Here is a 14339-nt window from a genome sequence, read left to right as displayed (position 1 = left end):
TTGGAATCAGCACCCTGAAATTAGTCTAAAACAGCTGCAAAAGTCCAGGCCAGAAAAATGTTTTTTTTTTTATTGACCAGTGAATTAATTATCAACGAAGACCGCTCGTTGCCAGCCGATTGTTTAATGGCTGAACGCTCGTTTGTATAAATCGCTGCAGTCGGGCCCCGGTGCTGGTGCTGGTTGCAAGTGAACCTTTCACGATTTGAAGGCACAACGCGAGCGAAGTTGCCCGTGAACGTGGCGACACCACGACACACGCGTGGCAGAAATGGGCGCGCGGTAGCCTTGTGTTGCTACGTCAGCGCCCGCATGCCAATTTGTCCAAGTGCCCTTTGCGATGGGAGGGAAGCTTACATTCTCGGCACAAAAGGTTAGGCTGCATTTGTACTTTCAACGTTTTATATACTGTACAAGGAGAAGGGCATCCGGCATTGTACGTTGAAATAACATTTTTCCTCTTGGCAATTATATATATTTAACAATAAAATAGAATTTCAATCGGGTACACACGACATGTTTTCACCATGCATGTTTTCACCGTACAATTTAGATACACACACACACACGTAGCTTTGACCATATTTATTTATTAAGGCAATTATCGTGGCGCGTGGTGTGTGCCTATATATAATTATAGGCGATGCATTTTCCATAACTACCCCTTGCTATTCCCTTTTTGACAGTGGCCAAATCCTCATTGCAGCATCCACCCCACTCCTTCCCTCCCTCCCCTCCCATCCCCCAATAGATCATCTCAACTGTACTGCAGTACTCACGTCCCTTGCATTCTTAAGCAGCACCTGCAGCTCCCTCTCTCTCTCTCTCGCCAGCTGACCCACACATACATCCCATCGCCGCATTCAGCCACGCGCGCTCTCTCTCTCTCTCTCTTCGTCTCTCCTTTCACAGCGCTCACGATTCCTTCGCTCGCAATCCGCGCATAATTTTCTCCCACGGAGTGGACGGATGGATGGACGGACGCTGCGACATTGCGTAACGTCTCCCCCTTTGTTATTAATAAGGACCAAGGCCGTCGCCATGGAGTCAACATTGGAGGGGACTAAATCTTCCAGGGGGTCTGGGGGTCTTCCCCCCCCCCCCAAAAAAAATCTAAATTTGAAAACGAATTTCCTGCCATTTCCTGGCTAAAATATAAAAAGATTCACTAACACAAACGATGGACTTTTTTATTTATTTTAACAATAATGTCTAATAGTGTATTGTATTACATTGCTGTTTTTTCTTTTTTACCTTTTTTTGTTTCATTTTATGTAATGGCAGAGATTAGGGATTAATAAAGTACAACCGTAACCACAATCATATAGACAGACATCTATTTTATAGAATATATTGTGGGGGGGACATTTTGAGCATATTTCAATATTGGGGGGGATGTGTGTCCCCCGATAAATATTATAATTACGGCCTTGATAAGGACGTTCAATTTTATATATAAAAAAAACCATACGTTCCCGCTGCTCACAGTCTCTACTACGTGGGTAGGGGAGGCAGTGAGTCTCAACCCCCCCCCCCTCTCTTCCCCAAAAACCCAAGAGCAGTGCGTTCGGACTTTGGTCCACGGAATTTTCTCTACCCCTGCCCCTTCCTCCTCCCTAATCACGATTCGTGCCTTTTACCGGCCTCCTGTCAAACAAAACAAACAAATTGGTGAATGAATAAGGACGTGCACGTCAAGAGGCAACAACAGTGCCCGCTTGAGTCCATTTCTCTTCGGAGTCCTGAGCCAAATTCAATGGTAATTCCACATTCCCACGGCAGGGGAGGGGCCACTTTATCCGTGGGACAAATACTTGTTAACGTCACACAAAAGGGGAACCTGTTTTCTCCACATCCAGGAGATGATGGGCTGAGGCAACAGCCCCTGCTGATGTCTGACGAATGCCCAGACCGCATTGTAGATCTCGAGTGATGGTAAATGAGGATTTCAAACGAATCATTATCTGCATTGCTGTTCTCGCCGATCGATTACGGAACAGAATCTGCGGTAATTACGCATATTTATTCCTTCTAGATTTTAAGCTTTCGTGACTGCAAGGATTCATATTCTTAGGTTTTTTCGGTAAAGTCACGTAGGTAAAAAAGATGAAATTAATAAAAGTAAAATAAAATAAAAATCACGACGTTTCGGAGGCAACAGAACCTTCCGTCTTCAGGTGGGACCGTCACAGCACGATAGCTGCATCTAGCTATCGGATACAGCTATCGTGCTGTGACGGTTCCACCTGAAGACGGAAGCTTGTGTTGCGTCCGAAACGTCGTGATTTTTTTTATTTTACTTTTATTAATACAAATTTTTTACCTAAGTGACTTTACCGAAAAAAACCTAAGAATACGTGTATTTACATCTATCGGAGGTGTAATATTTTTTTTAATCTCAAGTCACCCGCTACCTACTGCAGCTCGTAACCTGCTGGGCTGTTCATGTGGCACTGCACGTTCGCACGCGCGTTATTTATATATTTCAGCCATTTTGCAGGGTTGCAGAATTGACATCGAAACCGCATCTTTTTATTGTTTCCCCTTCCTCTGGTCGGGTCACATCATCGGCCGCTCGCGTATTTGGGTGACACGCTGTCCGAGACAGCGCATGTGAAGCACGCGTTACGGCGACACGAAACGAGAGAACACACGAAATGCGGACAGCATTTTTCTCGTCTTAATGCAAGCCGGGTGGGGAACTTACACCGAGTGAAATTATGCTCATGAATGACAAAATGATTGACGTCAATTTGATATCGATGTTAACGTTACATGAACAATATGACATTATGCGGAGGTGTGGCGAGAATGTATCATTCACAACTGGAGGGTTGTGAGTCCAGCTTGCACCCCGAGCTTGAACCCGCTCATCATTCCTCCAGGGTCAATGAAATCAAATAAAATCGGTGCCACAGTCCACATATTGCCTGCTATGGGCGCACCGCTTCGCAAACACGGACACTGATAAAGCAAATGGAACAACAACAAAAACCTGAGCATTGCCCCAAAAAAAAGGCACACACGAAGAGCTACACGTTTTGTGATTACCCTGAGAGACATAAAGAGGGAGTCGTCGATTAGACGGGGTAACACATTCAGCGTTAACAATTAAAACTGGAAAAAATTTTGACTTAAAATTTCCGTGACTGCAGGAATTCATATTCTTGGTTCTTTCGGTAAAGTCACGTAGATAGAAAATAAATAAAATAAAATGTAAATAAAATAAGCGGTCTTAATAAGCGGTCTTCATCAGGCGGATGAAGACCGCTTGTGTTGCGATCGAAAATTTTATTTTATTAATTTTATTTATTTTCTACCCACGTGACTTTACCGAAAGAACCAAGAATATTAATTTAAACTGGGTTACGTCATCGCTACAAAGGGTCCGATGGCCGGTGATCGAGACTCCACTGGGGAGTGGCAGCCGAGGGAGGACGGCCGGAGCGAGGACATCGGCTCGCGGTGCACGGGGTGAGCGAGGCGGATTGTTGCATCGCGACACCGTGAGAAACGACGAAGCTGTGGATTTTATTCTTTGGTTCTTTCGGTAAAGTCACGTATAAAATAAAATAATAAAATAAGTTAAATTTCATTTATTATTTTATCTTTAAAGATAAACTCATAATATTATTATTTTATCTTTAATAAATTATTAGTTTATCTTTAAAGATAAAATAATAATATAAATTTAATTTATTATTTTATCTTTATACGTGACTTTACCAAAAGAACCAAAGAATAATTTCTGCAGTCACGAAAGCTCCAAATTAAGTTTCTGTGGATTTGAGTTGTGGTCGCTGCCGCTACCGTCGATTGTGAGACGTCAAAAGCGAACAAAAAGAAACAACTCTGATTATGATAATGATATGCACTGTCCTTGAAGTTGATTGGTCCACACCCGAGACAGCTTTTCTTAGAGCCTAGTCTCCATTGGTGTTGGACCAGATGACGCCAAAAGGCGTACAACTCAAAAACAGCGCACTATCAGAGTATTGAGAGCTCGGGGTAAGCATTTACACTATGAGACCTCCTTTACCAGTGGCAAAATATAGTAATAGGTTTTTACCCTTTCATCTGGTACAAAAACTGATACTTTTATACAAGAAATCTGGATTGCAAGTCCAGTTTGCCAACCCTTACACATTCATCTGGTACAAAAACATGATCCCTTGTATAAAGGTATCAGTTTTTGTACCAGATAAAAGGGTAAAAACCTATTACTATATTTTTCCACTGGTAAAGGAGGTCTTATAACGTCAAAAGCGGTTTCTTTGTCAGTCGATTGGTGCTCGTCGTGGGAATGTGGAATTTCCATCACTGACTCAGTGGATGGATATAGCACGTAAAACAATTATGTTTATTTACTCTTAATTACGTGGTAAACGCTGAAAGAAGAACGCATTATACCAAGGTAATGTAAGTTGTGTAGAAACACACTCGAGCATTGTTTTTGTTCTACCAATAGGTGCTCGAGATTTATTTGCGTGATTTATTATCATTATGTTAAAAGGTAAAGGTGCAACCCTGCAACGTATTGCTCACGCCACTGCAGGTGGAAGGGCCACCGCTAGAGGGTAGCTTTGGAGAGGCCCTCTTAGAGTCCAGAGGGTATTTGGCTGACTGGTTGGAGTACCCACACTTTACCCCACCACACGCGAACTGTCGACCAATTAACAGTGGTGCACCCTTTGGTACCGTTGGGTGGACAGAGCCGGGGGGGTGGGTATAAGAAATTTGGCCCCGTCGTTGGAACTGCCGTGCCGGGAGATCAGATCGAACCCTCTGGATTGCAAGTCCAGTTTGCCAACCCTTACACATCGTAAATGAAACCCTGACCGCCTTATTAATCATATTCGTTGACTCAAAATATAAAAGATAAAATACGATGGAGAAAATAATCCTAAGAGGGACTTGAACATTCTATATATGAACACATGCTGGTCGGCAAGCTGCTGTGATGGCATATCTTGTAACAATGGCGATGAGATTAGCTGTACATTCAAACTTAATCCATGCTTGCCAACTCGGAGCGCATTTGAGCGCAGTTTATAACCACGCAAGCGAAGGGCTGCGTTCAAATCATCGATGTATGATTCATGTTTTAGCGAATTATTTGGAGTATCAGTTGCACGTGTTTTACTTTGAGGTGAACAATCATTGCACGCCCCTGTTAGTGCCCTTGATTATACACGCGAATTCATCAAGAGATGGCTGTGAGGATCAGTGGTCAGCGGGCTGAGCTGCTACCGCTGAGACCCTCGGTTCGAATCCAGGTAATGGACTGTGATTAAGCCAGGCACTCAAGTGTAGCGAGTTGATGGGTTCAGCCCTGTCACCAATGACTGCGCACACAAAAAAGCGCAACATAGAATTTGGTTTTGCACTTAATTTGGCTTAATTTCAGCTCTGACAATTAAAATAGCAGTTTGACCGTCACGCAACACAGATTACTCTCGTATGCTGAGCAGACAAAAAAGTGCTTATCGTTACTGTGTGTGAACTAGAGGTCATTTGACAATATCTCAGAGGTAGCTCTGTGACTACCGCTTCCACGGGCCATTCTCTAACATGAACAGAGGGACTGCCATGTGAGAGATCCACATACTTTGACTCTTTGCACGATGCCAATAGCACAGTCGGGATGATATTGTGGGGAAATACCATACACATTATTAACGTCACATACTGTATAATCGAGATTTATGATAATATAGGTGGATTCTAAAACAAATAAGATCACCGCTGAAAAGCATACAACGTGTTAAGTTTGGTAATATGAGTGAACGTAAAACTAGCGTTGAGTTTAGGCCACATTCAAAGACATTACTACACACACCAGTGCACTCAATTATAAGATGGGCCTAATGCTGATTTACTTCTTTGAGTGATTGTCACATCCACATTATGAAGTCAACTATGAGCAAAGATGAGCGAACAGCTGTCCTACTACTGAATTGAACCAGTAGTACATGCCGATATGCGACAGAGATGCATGCTTCACATTAGCCTGAGAGAGAATGGTTGAGCGGGCTTGGGCAGGACACGTCTCTGATTGGGACGATGGCCGGTGGTCAGGAATTGCGATCCAGTGGCAGCCAAGGGATGGAACGCGTCCAGGGGGACGTCCACACCACCAAATAGACTGAGCGATGCAATCAGCTGGTGTTTGCGGGCGCTGGGTGGATTGTCACATCGCAGAGCCGCGTGTGATGGCAACGGCTTGTGGAGGCTTTCCTTCTGCGGTGGATTCAGCGTGGGTTGACGATGTCAATGGTGTCGCGTGTGAACATCTTCCATATCGCTAATTAAAGGGCCGCAAAATGATTCGTTGACTGACTAAAGCCTTCTTGTCTTAAGGATGTGTCTCCTTCAGACAAGGCAAGGTGTGGCAGTGTGGAAGAGCCAAAAGCACAGCCATTAAATGATTGCATTTCAGTACGAAGCCATTAGCTGATTGACAGACGTGCATCATGTCAGAGCCAAGTCAATGATCCTGCACTTGCTGGCCAAGTGGTAAAGTGTTTTAAAAAATGTGATTATTTGGGGTCAAGGGTAAATTAAACTCATCGGGTTATATTTCCAATCAGGCAAAAGCCTTTCAAATCGGCTATTGTTAATTAAATTTGCTCCAGTGGTTTAGGACCAATATCAAAGTCAAAGAGCCACCACATCAACACAAACAATCGCTCGAACGCACGTGTCTTGGCGATTCTGAAATTGCAGTGGAAATTCCGCATTGCTGTGGCAGGGACCATTCGTCAAAAGGTCACTCACGGTTGACCTCCCACAAAAGCAGTTAGAATTTTATGAACCCTGGAAGACTGAGATGACACGTTCTGCCACAACAGCACTCAGCCCATTGCTGGTATTTTGCAGAGAAAGGTAATTTAGACTCAGCCTCACACTTTAAAAACGTATTGTGAAAGCAGTTTTGCAAAGTGAGAATTTGCGCTCTCAACACTACAAAATCTTGACCTGGCATACCTTACCAGAGTAAACGGAGGCGCACCGACAGGCATGGCACAAACAATAAATTTAAGCTGCCGTTAATATTAAAGTGACTCCGCTACATGATCCAACAACATTGCCAATCCGCGTCGGTCTCGAAATGTGTATCGATACGTGTCCGATGGGCTCTTATTAGTACACCGTTACTGAGGCTTTATGCAAAGGTGTATCCGTGGAGACGAGCAAAGAACGGAGGTAGGGACATTGCACAGTGGATTAAAAGCCAGCCTCGCTCTGCGCGTTACTCCCACTTGCAGCGAAACTAAAAATAATATCTAATTAGGAGAAGATAACCGTGCAGAGCCCCAAAATGCCTTTAGGGGCCATCTATAAGGGCATCTGCAGTGAGCGGAGATGTTTGAGGCTATTAGGGTGCAGACAGGAATGGGCGAAGGATGTAGACCAGTGAAAATGCCTCTGTATATCTTGTTTAGGTGCCAGGGTCTCCGTGATATGGTTATATTATGATGCATCGTACGATATGAAAAAACCCGCGATAACGGTATGAATAAAAGTTGCCCGTTTATTTTGTCAGTTAATCTCCTGACAAAATATTTACGAAGTCAGACCAATTAAATTTTACAACGCAAATTTAATATCTCCCTAGAAAATTGCTGTAATCTATTAAAATAGCACTTCTTCAAACGGTTTCCAGAGTAATACATCGCACGGCAGTTTACGTGACGTCATTCATATTTCTGAGAGCACGTGCGTTACGAAGTGTTCTACATAGATTGTAAAGTTGCAGTCGTTATAAGATATAGAGCAGGCTTATGTGAAGTGAACTCAGGCTTTTGAGTTTTTAAGCAATCTCTATTTGTACTTGAAGTACATTGAAGCATACTCTTAGGTTTTTTTCGGTAAAGTCACGTAGGGGAAAATAAATAATTAATAAAGAAATAATTAACATAATAGAAATAATAATAGAAATAAAATAATAAATCACGACGTTTCGGGGGCAACACAAGCTTCCTTCATTAGGTGTAAAAAGGCACAGCAAAATAACAGTGACTTTACCGAAAAAAACCTAAGAGTATGAATCCTTGCAGTCACGAAAGCTTCAGATCTACATTAAAGCACACACAAGATGATAAATAGGCAAAATACAATTATAAAATTGAGGGAAAGTGATATCCCGATAATCGTCATATATTGAAATTCAGCATCGTGTCATATCATGATACATGTACAAGCGTAGTAATAAATAATAATAATAATTATTATAAATTGTAGATAGTATACGAGCGCATGGGTTCGATCCCAACCCTGATGTCTCTATATTTGTAGTTTAACTGTTCTCCACGTGGTCCCGTAGATTTTTCTCCAGATCCTCTGGTTTTCCCCTCCACATTTAGAAACATGCGTTTAGAGTATTTGGCTGCTGTAAACAAAAATGTCCACGTGATAAGCCACTTCGTTGAGCTATCATTTGTGGCCAGGTCGCTCCGAAAAAAAATTGCGATATAGCTCAGTGTGTCTTACCTGTTCAAATAAAAATAGTTAACTTCAGTTTATGGTGACACATGCCGTATGATCAGTGCTTTGAAGCAATGGTTTATTGGATCATAATATTGAATACCATTAATATGTATCCCTCTCAATCAATCCCACTGCTGGATATAGGCCTCCATGAGCTGTCTCAGAGTCATGGGAGTTGTCCAATCACACTTCACCGTGTTGGTCAATGTGGATCGCTGAACTTGGGGAAGTTGACGATCGGTTCAGCTATCGATCACCACCGATGTTATCCGTGACTGGGAATCGAACTCGGGTCGTTGGGAATTCGTGGTGCAGTGCACTGCGCTAATTACTGTATTTCTAAACATAGACAGATGGTGGCCAATGTGCAGTAGTGGAGCAAGTGGGTTACTTACATTACTTGTACAAAATCTTGAACATCAGGCTTTTGTATTCGTGTGATTCTCTGGGCACTGTGTATTCTTCCAAGATTCGAAATATTCACGAAGAAACTGACCAAAGGTACCTAAGCAGGCTAAAAAAAAACCTTGAGAAATCATGCTTTTGTGTTGGAATAAAATATGACATGGCAATACATGTAAAACAGGTAAGTTTCACTCCCTAACAAAGAGAGGTTAAACAGAACCCAGCATTCACTTTTAACATTCACGGCACTTGCTCTTTTATTGGGGTCGCAATCATTGAAAATGTGCTTACGTATGTACAGATATCACGTGCCCGAGTGATAACGATTGAGCCTTCATGTATAATGCTGATAATTCAGACCGTGGCATTCGCATCAATTAATTGAACATCGCTTTACACGTAGGCAGGCATGATGTCAAACAGATTCCACTTTTGTAAGTGGGGCTTTTTTGTTCATTTCATTATATAGAGCACGGAGATCCACGACGTAGGGGAGGGGGTAGAAAGTCCCTAACTCCGTTGCTCCAGAACTTCCAGGAGGGAAGAGATCAAGCTCGCTGCTGCCACCACCCCAAATGGGGACCACGAACGGGGTGTTTGTACGTTCATGTGGGAAATGGGATGCTAGGGGAAGAAGAACTGAATAAGGGAGTAGAGATAGTGGGTGTGCGAGGGGGGAGGGGGGATGGGAAGGAGGGGGGGGGGAATGGAAAAAGGAAAGGGAAGAGCGTCTAGGAAGGATTGCAAGTGAGTATGAATGTTTCTGCGGGTCGTGGCACACTACCGGCCTGTTCGATAACAATCACAAGCATGGGCGCGAACGAGCGCACGCGAATTCTGCCCGCGTCGAGTGACCCCCCCCCCCCCCCCCCCGGCGGTGCGCCGTCTTTGCCTTGCAGTACGTGGCGCTGGCCTCCCTCTTGTTCATCCTCATCTCCATCACCACCTTCTGCCTGGAGACGCACGAGCACTTCATCCTGAAGGTCAACCGAACGGAGTTCATCAAGCAGGGCAACACGACGGTGGCCGTCGTCATCAAGGAGGCCATCACCGAGCCGGCGCTCATGTACGTCGAGGGCGCGTGCGTGCTGTGGTTCACCTTCGAGTTCTTCATGCGCATTTCCTTCTGCCCGGACAAGAAGGAGTTCATGAGGAGCATCCTCAACATCATTGACTTCGTGGCCATCCTGCCCTTCTACCTCGAGGTGGGGCTCAGCGGACTCTCGTCCAAGGCCTCCAAGGACGTGCTCGGCTTCCTGCGCGTCGTCCGCTTCGTGCGCATCTTGCGCATCTTCAAGCTGACGCGCCACGTCGTGGGCCTGCGCGTGCTGGGCCACACGCTGAGCGCCAGCACCAACGAGTTCCTGCTGCTCATCATCTTCCTGGCGCTGGGCGTGCTCATCTTCGCCACCATGATCTTCTATGCAGAGCGGCTGGGCACCAAGGAAGAGGACATCAAGAACAACCACTTCTCCAGCATCCCCATCGGCTTCTGGTGGGCCGTGGTCACCATGACGACGCTGGGCTACGGGGACATGTACCCGCAGACGTGGTCGGGCCGCCTCGTCGGCGCCATGTGCGCCATCGCCGGCGTGCTCACCATCGCCATGCCCGTGCCCGTCATCGTCAACAACTTCGGCATGTACTACTCGCTGGCCATGGCCAAGCAGAAGCTGCCCAAGAAGAAAAACAAACACATCCCGCGCTCGGCGCAGATCGCCGCGGCGGCCGCGGCGGCCGCGGCGGCGGCGGCGGCAGCGGCCGCCCCCGCCTCCGGCGCGTCCCCCAACTACTGCAAGTCGGACCTCAACTCGCCGCGGCCGAGTACGCATGGGGACAAGTGCCCCCTCGCCGAGGACGAGACCAACGAGATGAACAACCCAGGTGAGAGACAGAGAGAGTGTGAGCGAGCGTAGGGTGCCTTTGGCTGCCGTTGTCCATTGCAATCTCACCCTGGTCCCTAACCCTGACCTCCCCCCCCCATCCACCGCGCCCCACACTCCAGAGACCGCGGCTGGCTGCCGACACGCCGCCGTCGGCCTCCGCTCGATGAGAGGTTGCTCGTTCTCTTCTGCTGCTCCTGTTGTCTGGAACTCCCACCCCTCTGGCTGTCTGCTCTGCCCATTGCGAAATTCCGTCTCCATGTTCGAATCCGTTTTGCTTCAGACATTCCGCTCGTTCTCTGCCTGTGCTTTCACGTGCGCCGTGGGCCTCTTCACCAAGCCTCTCCTCTCTTCAATCATAACTGCCACCATCGCATACCCCTGCTTGTAACGCATCTTGAGATACGTCGTTATGTAGATGCTACAGAAATTGTATAAGATAATGAGGTATCTTTCGATTTAAAGCTTTCGTGACTGCAGGGATTCATCTTCTTGGTTCTTTCGGTAAAGTCACGTAGAAGGGAAGTAATAAAATAATAAAAATAAAACATAATAAAACAATTCTCACGACGTTTCGGCCACAACGCAAGCAGCCGTCCTCAGGCGGCTGCTTGCGTTGTGGCCGAAACGTCGTGAGAATTGTTTTATTATGTTTTATTTTTATTATTGTATTACTTCCCTTCTACGTGACTTTACCGAAAGAACCAAGAAGATAATGAGGTATGTAGCATGCGACTTCGGCTAAATTAACGAAACTATTTTTTATTTATTTTACGACCACTGAGATATTTAGCTTTTTTTCAGGAGAGACCTGGCCACAAATGATCGCTCAGCGAAATCACTTAACACGTGGCAATTTACAGCAGCCAAATACTCTAAATGCGTGATTCTTAATGTGGAGAGGAAAAACCGGAGGAGCTGGATAAAAATTCAAGCGACCGCGGGGGAGAGAGACACCGCAAACTCCAGGGTCTGGATCGACCCCACGACCTCCTGTGTAGCAGGCGAGCGAATTAACATCTCGCCACCCATAAACCCACATCACTCGAATGAACTACAATGTAAACACATGCTAGAAAATATATTCTAACTGGAGGCGAGATTCCTTGAAGGGTTTTATATATATATAAATCACCCCTCCCTTCTCACCTCGATACAACCTGCTTCACTGCGAATTGTATAAGGCTATCCCAGACATTGATACCACGATTGTTGTTAATTGTGAGCACACCGGACTTGCAATGCAGAGGTCGCCAGTTCGATTCGATCTCCCGGCACGCCAGTTGAAACAACGGTGCAAAGCTTCTTAAATCCCCATCACCACCACCGCCACCACCGCCACCGCCACCACCGCCGCCTCTGTCCACCCAGCAGTGCCAATGGGTCCACACCGCAAATTGTCGATCGCCAGCTCCGCGTGTGATGCGCTAAAGGGTGGCCATTCCCTACTCTTCCAAGATGTCTAACCAGCGTGGAAGAAGAGGCCAAAAAAAAAATTTTTTTGGAGGGGCTCTAATTGAGCTGCCTTCAAGTCGTTGCAGGGCTGCACCTTTACCTTTCTGCCGGGAGAGAAATGAATCCCCTCCCTGGCCCTCAATCCAGCCAGACAGCGCCACTTTCACTTATTCATCGCCATCGTCATCATTCTAAACTTGACGGCTACACGTGCGCTGCCTCGGGTTTCTGAATGGGCAGAAGTAGACAAAAGTGGTCACTGCGGGTTAGGCCTGGGCTTGCACGGTGGACGATTTAACGCCTCGAATCCAAACTCTGTTGCGATACCAGCCTGGGGCCATGTCAAATATTGTGGACTCGAGCTTTGGCTGCGAAGGAGCAAGGCATCATGAGCCGACTTCCCGTGCCCACGTGTCTCTCAATCGGCGAGAGGCAGCACAACCCCTAGCCCTTAGCAGGAATGAACAGCAGGCACGTCACACCCCGGTCACAACTCGGTCCATCTGCCCAGCTACTTCTTCTTCTCACTCGGGTACGAGCACTTGTTTTCTCGTGCCCCTCGTGAGGCACTACACATAGGGATACCGTACACAGACGTAGTGACGTGCCCGGATAACGTGAGCTAACGTGTAATAGTGCAGAATAATGTTAACACGAAACCTCAGCAGCAGCAGCAGAGCCAGCAGAGTCTAACAGGGAAGCCCATTGCATGGCTCACTCCTAACTCAGCTGGCCATTACACAATTCCCTCCCACTCTGCTTCTTACTTTGCCTATTATCCCCTCTCACTTCACCAAAATGCCCACACGCTCTTCTCGTGATGTACGTACGTATGTTGAACTTCTTTGGCAACGTACCTAGCCCAACCGTGCTAATCGGAGGTGCGGGGGAAGGACAACGAACTAAACACAAAAAGCAGTTCTGCGGAGGGAGCTGGTAGGAACGTTGGGTTGCTCGGTCAATGGCCAGGGTCAACGGCGGCGTGGTGTATTCCGCAAATATGCCCGACTGTGAGGGCGGGCACAAGCCGGCGTGAGTAGGTTAAATGTTGAGTTTTATAAGGGCACCACGGGGTGACCAGCCCCTCCCCACCCAGCCCCACCCCTCCCACCCCCCATCCAGCCCCACTCTCCCCACCCAGCCCCTCCCCACCCTCCCCACCCAGCCCCTCCCCACCCAGCCCCTCCCCACCCAGCCCCTCCCCACCCTCCCCTCCCCACCCAGCCCCACCCTCCCCACCCAGCCCCTCCCCACCCAGCCCCTCCCTCCCCACCCAGCCCCTCCCTGCACGACGGACGGACGGACACAATAATCCCCTGTGGGCTGGTGTAACCAGGAGGTTCCTACCAGTAAAAGCAGTTCTCAAGATAACACATCCACCTTGTCACCAGCTCTGTTGTGAGATGCAACGCAATCCCCCCTCTGTCCCAATTTGCGATGAGAACTCGCTCATCTCTCGCCGTGCAGTGCAACCCTTCATGTCAGAGAACGGCCCACGGAAGTGGATAATACAGAGCTACTACCTCTGTTAGAGGGCAGCACTCTTCCACCCACTCTGCATAATGTTTGTGTGACTTACTTGACAGTTAAAATTGATATTCCATTTCTCAGAGCTGGAACTTGGCCAAATTAAGTGCGGAATATAATTTAATGTGATTGGGTTTTTTATGTGTGTAGTGATTGGTGACTGGGAACGAGACCATCGACTCACTACGCTTGAGAACTCAGTTCAATCACAGGATATGAACCCCACGGTCTCAGCGATGCCGGCTCAGCACTTGGACCTCTCTGACCTCCGAGTCACTTGGCCACACCCCCCCCCCACCTTCATTTTAATCTGATATTGAATCACTTCTCACACATGTGATGACGACTTTAGTCCATCTTTATTATTTCAAGCTTCTCATTCTGTCGGGGGCCAAATTTTGCGCGAATTTGAAAATGATCCACATATCACTCAAATTTGATTATTACATTGCAATCAACACTCCCACTGGCACACTCATGCCCACTCACAGGCCAGGTGCTGACTCACCCTGTCCCACACAGGGATAGGTGCCTCTGGGGGTGCCCTTTCAAATTTCTTGAGAAGAGATATGATTGAAG

At 46.8% G+C, this 14339-nt stretch overlaps 1 protein-coding gene across 2 annotated transcripts in view; it reads left to right on the top strand.

Moving 5' to 3' along the window:
- Nucleotides 1–14339, top strand: part of LOC133351504 (potassium voltage-gated channel subfamily C member 1-like) — a 102579-nt gene that overhangs the window by 21956 nt on the left and 66284 nt on the right. For both annotated transcript variants that reach the window (XM_061566762.1, XM_061566761.1), the window contains exon 2: nt 9795–10779. In XM_061566762.1, coding sequence (XP_061422746.1) covers nt 9795–10779 — 985 coding nt within the window. The remainder of the gene's footprint in view (nt 1–9794; nt 10780–14339) is intronic.

Source organism: Lethenteron reissneri, chromosome 37 (genome assembly GCF_015708825.2).
Source record: "Lethenteron reissneri isolate LAM-NWPU_2019-01 chromosome 37, ASM1570882v1, whole genome shotgun sequence".
NCBI lineage: Eukaryota > Metazoa > Chordata > Hyperoartia > Petromyzontiformes > Petromyzontidae > Lethenteron > Lethenteron reissneri.
Note: the sequence above shows the minus strand (reverse complement) of the source record. Positions and strands in the feature narration are given on the sequence as shown.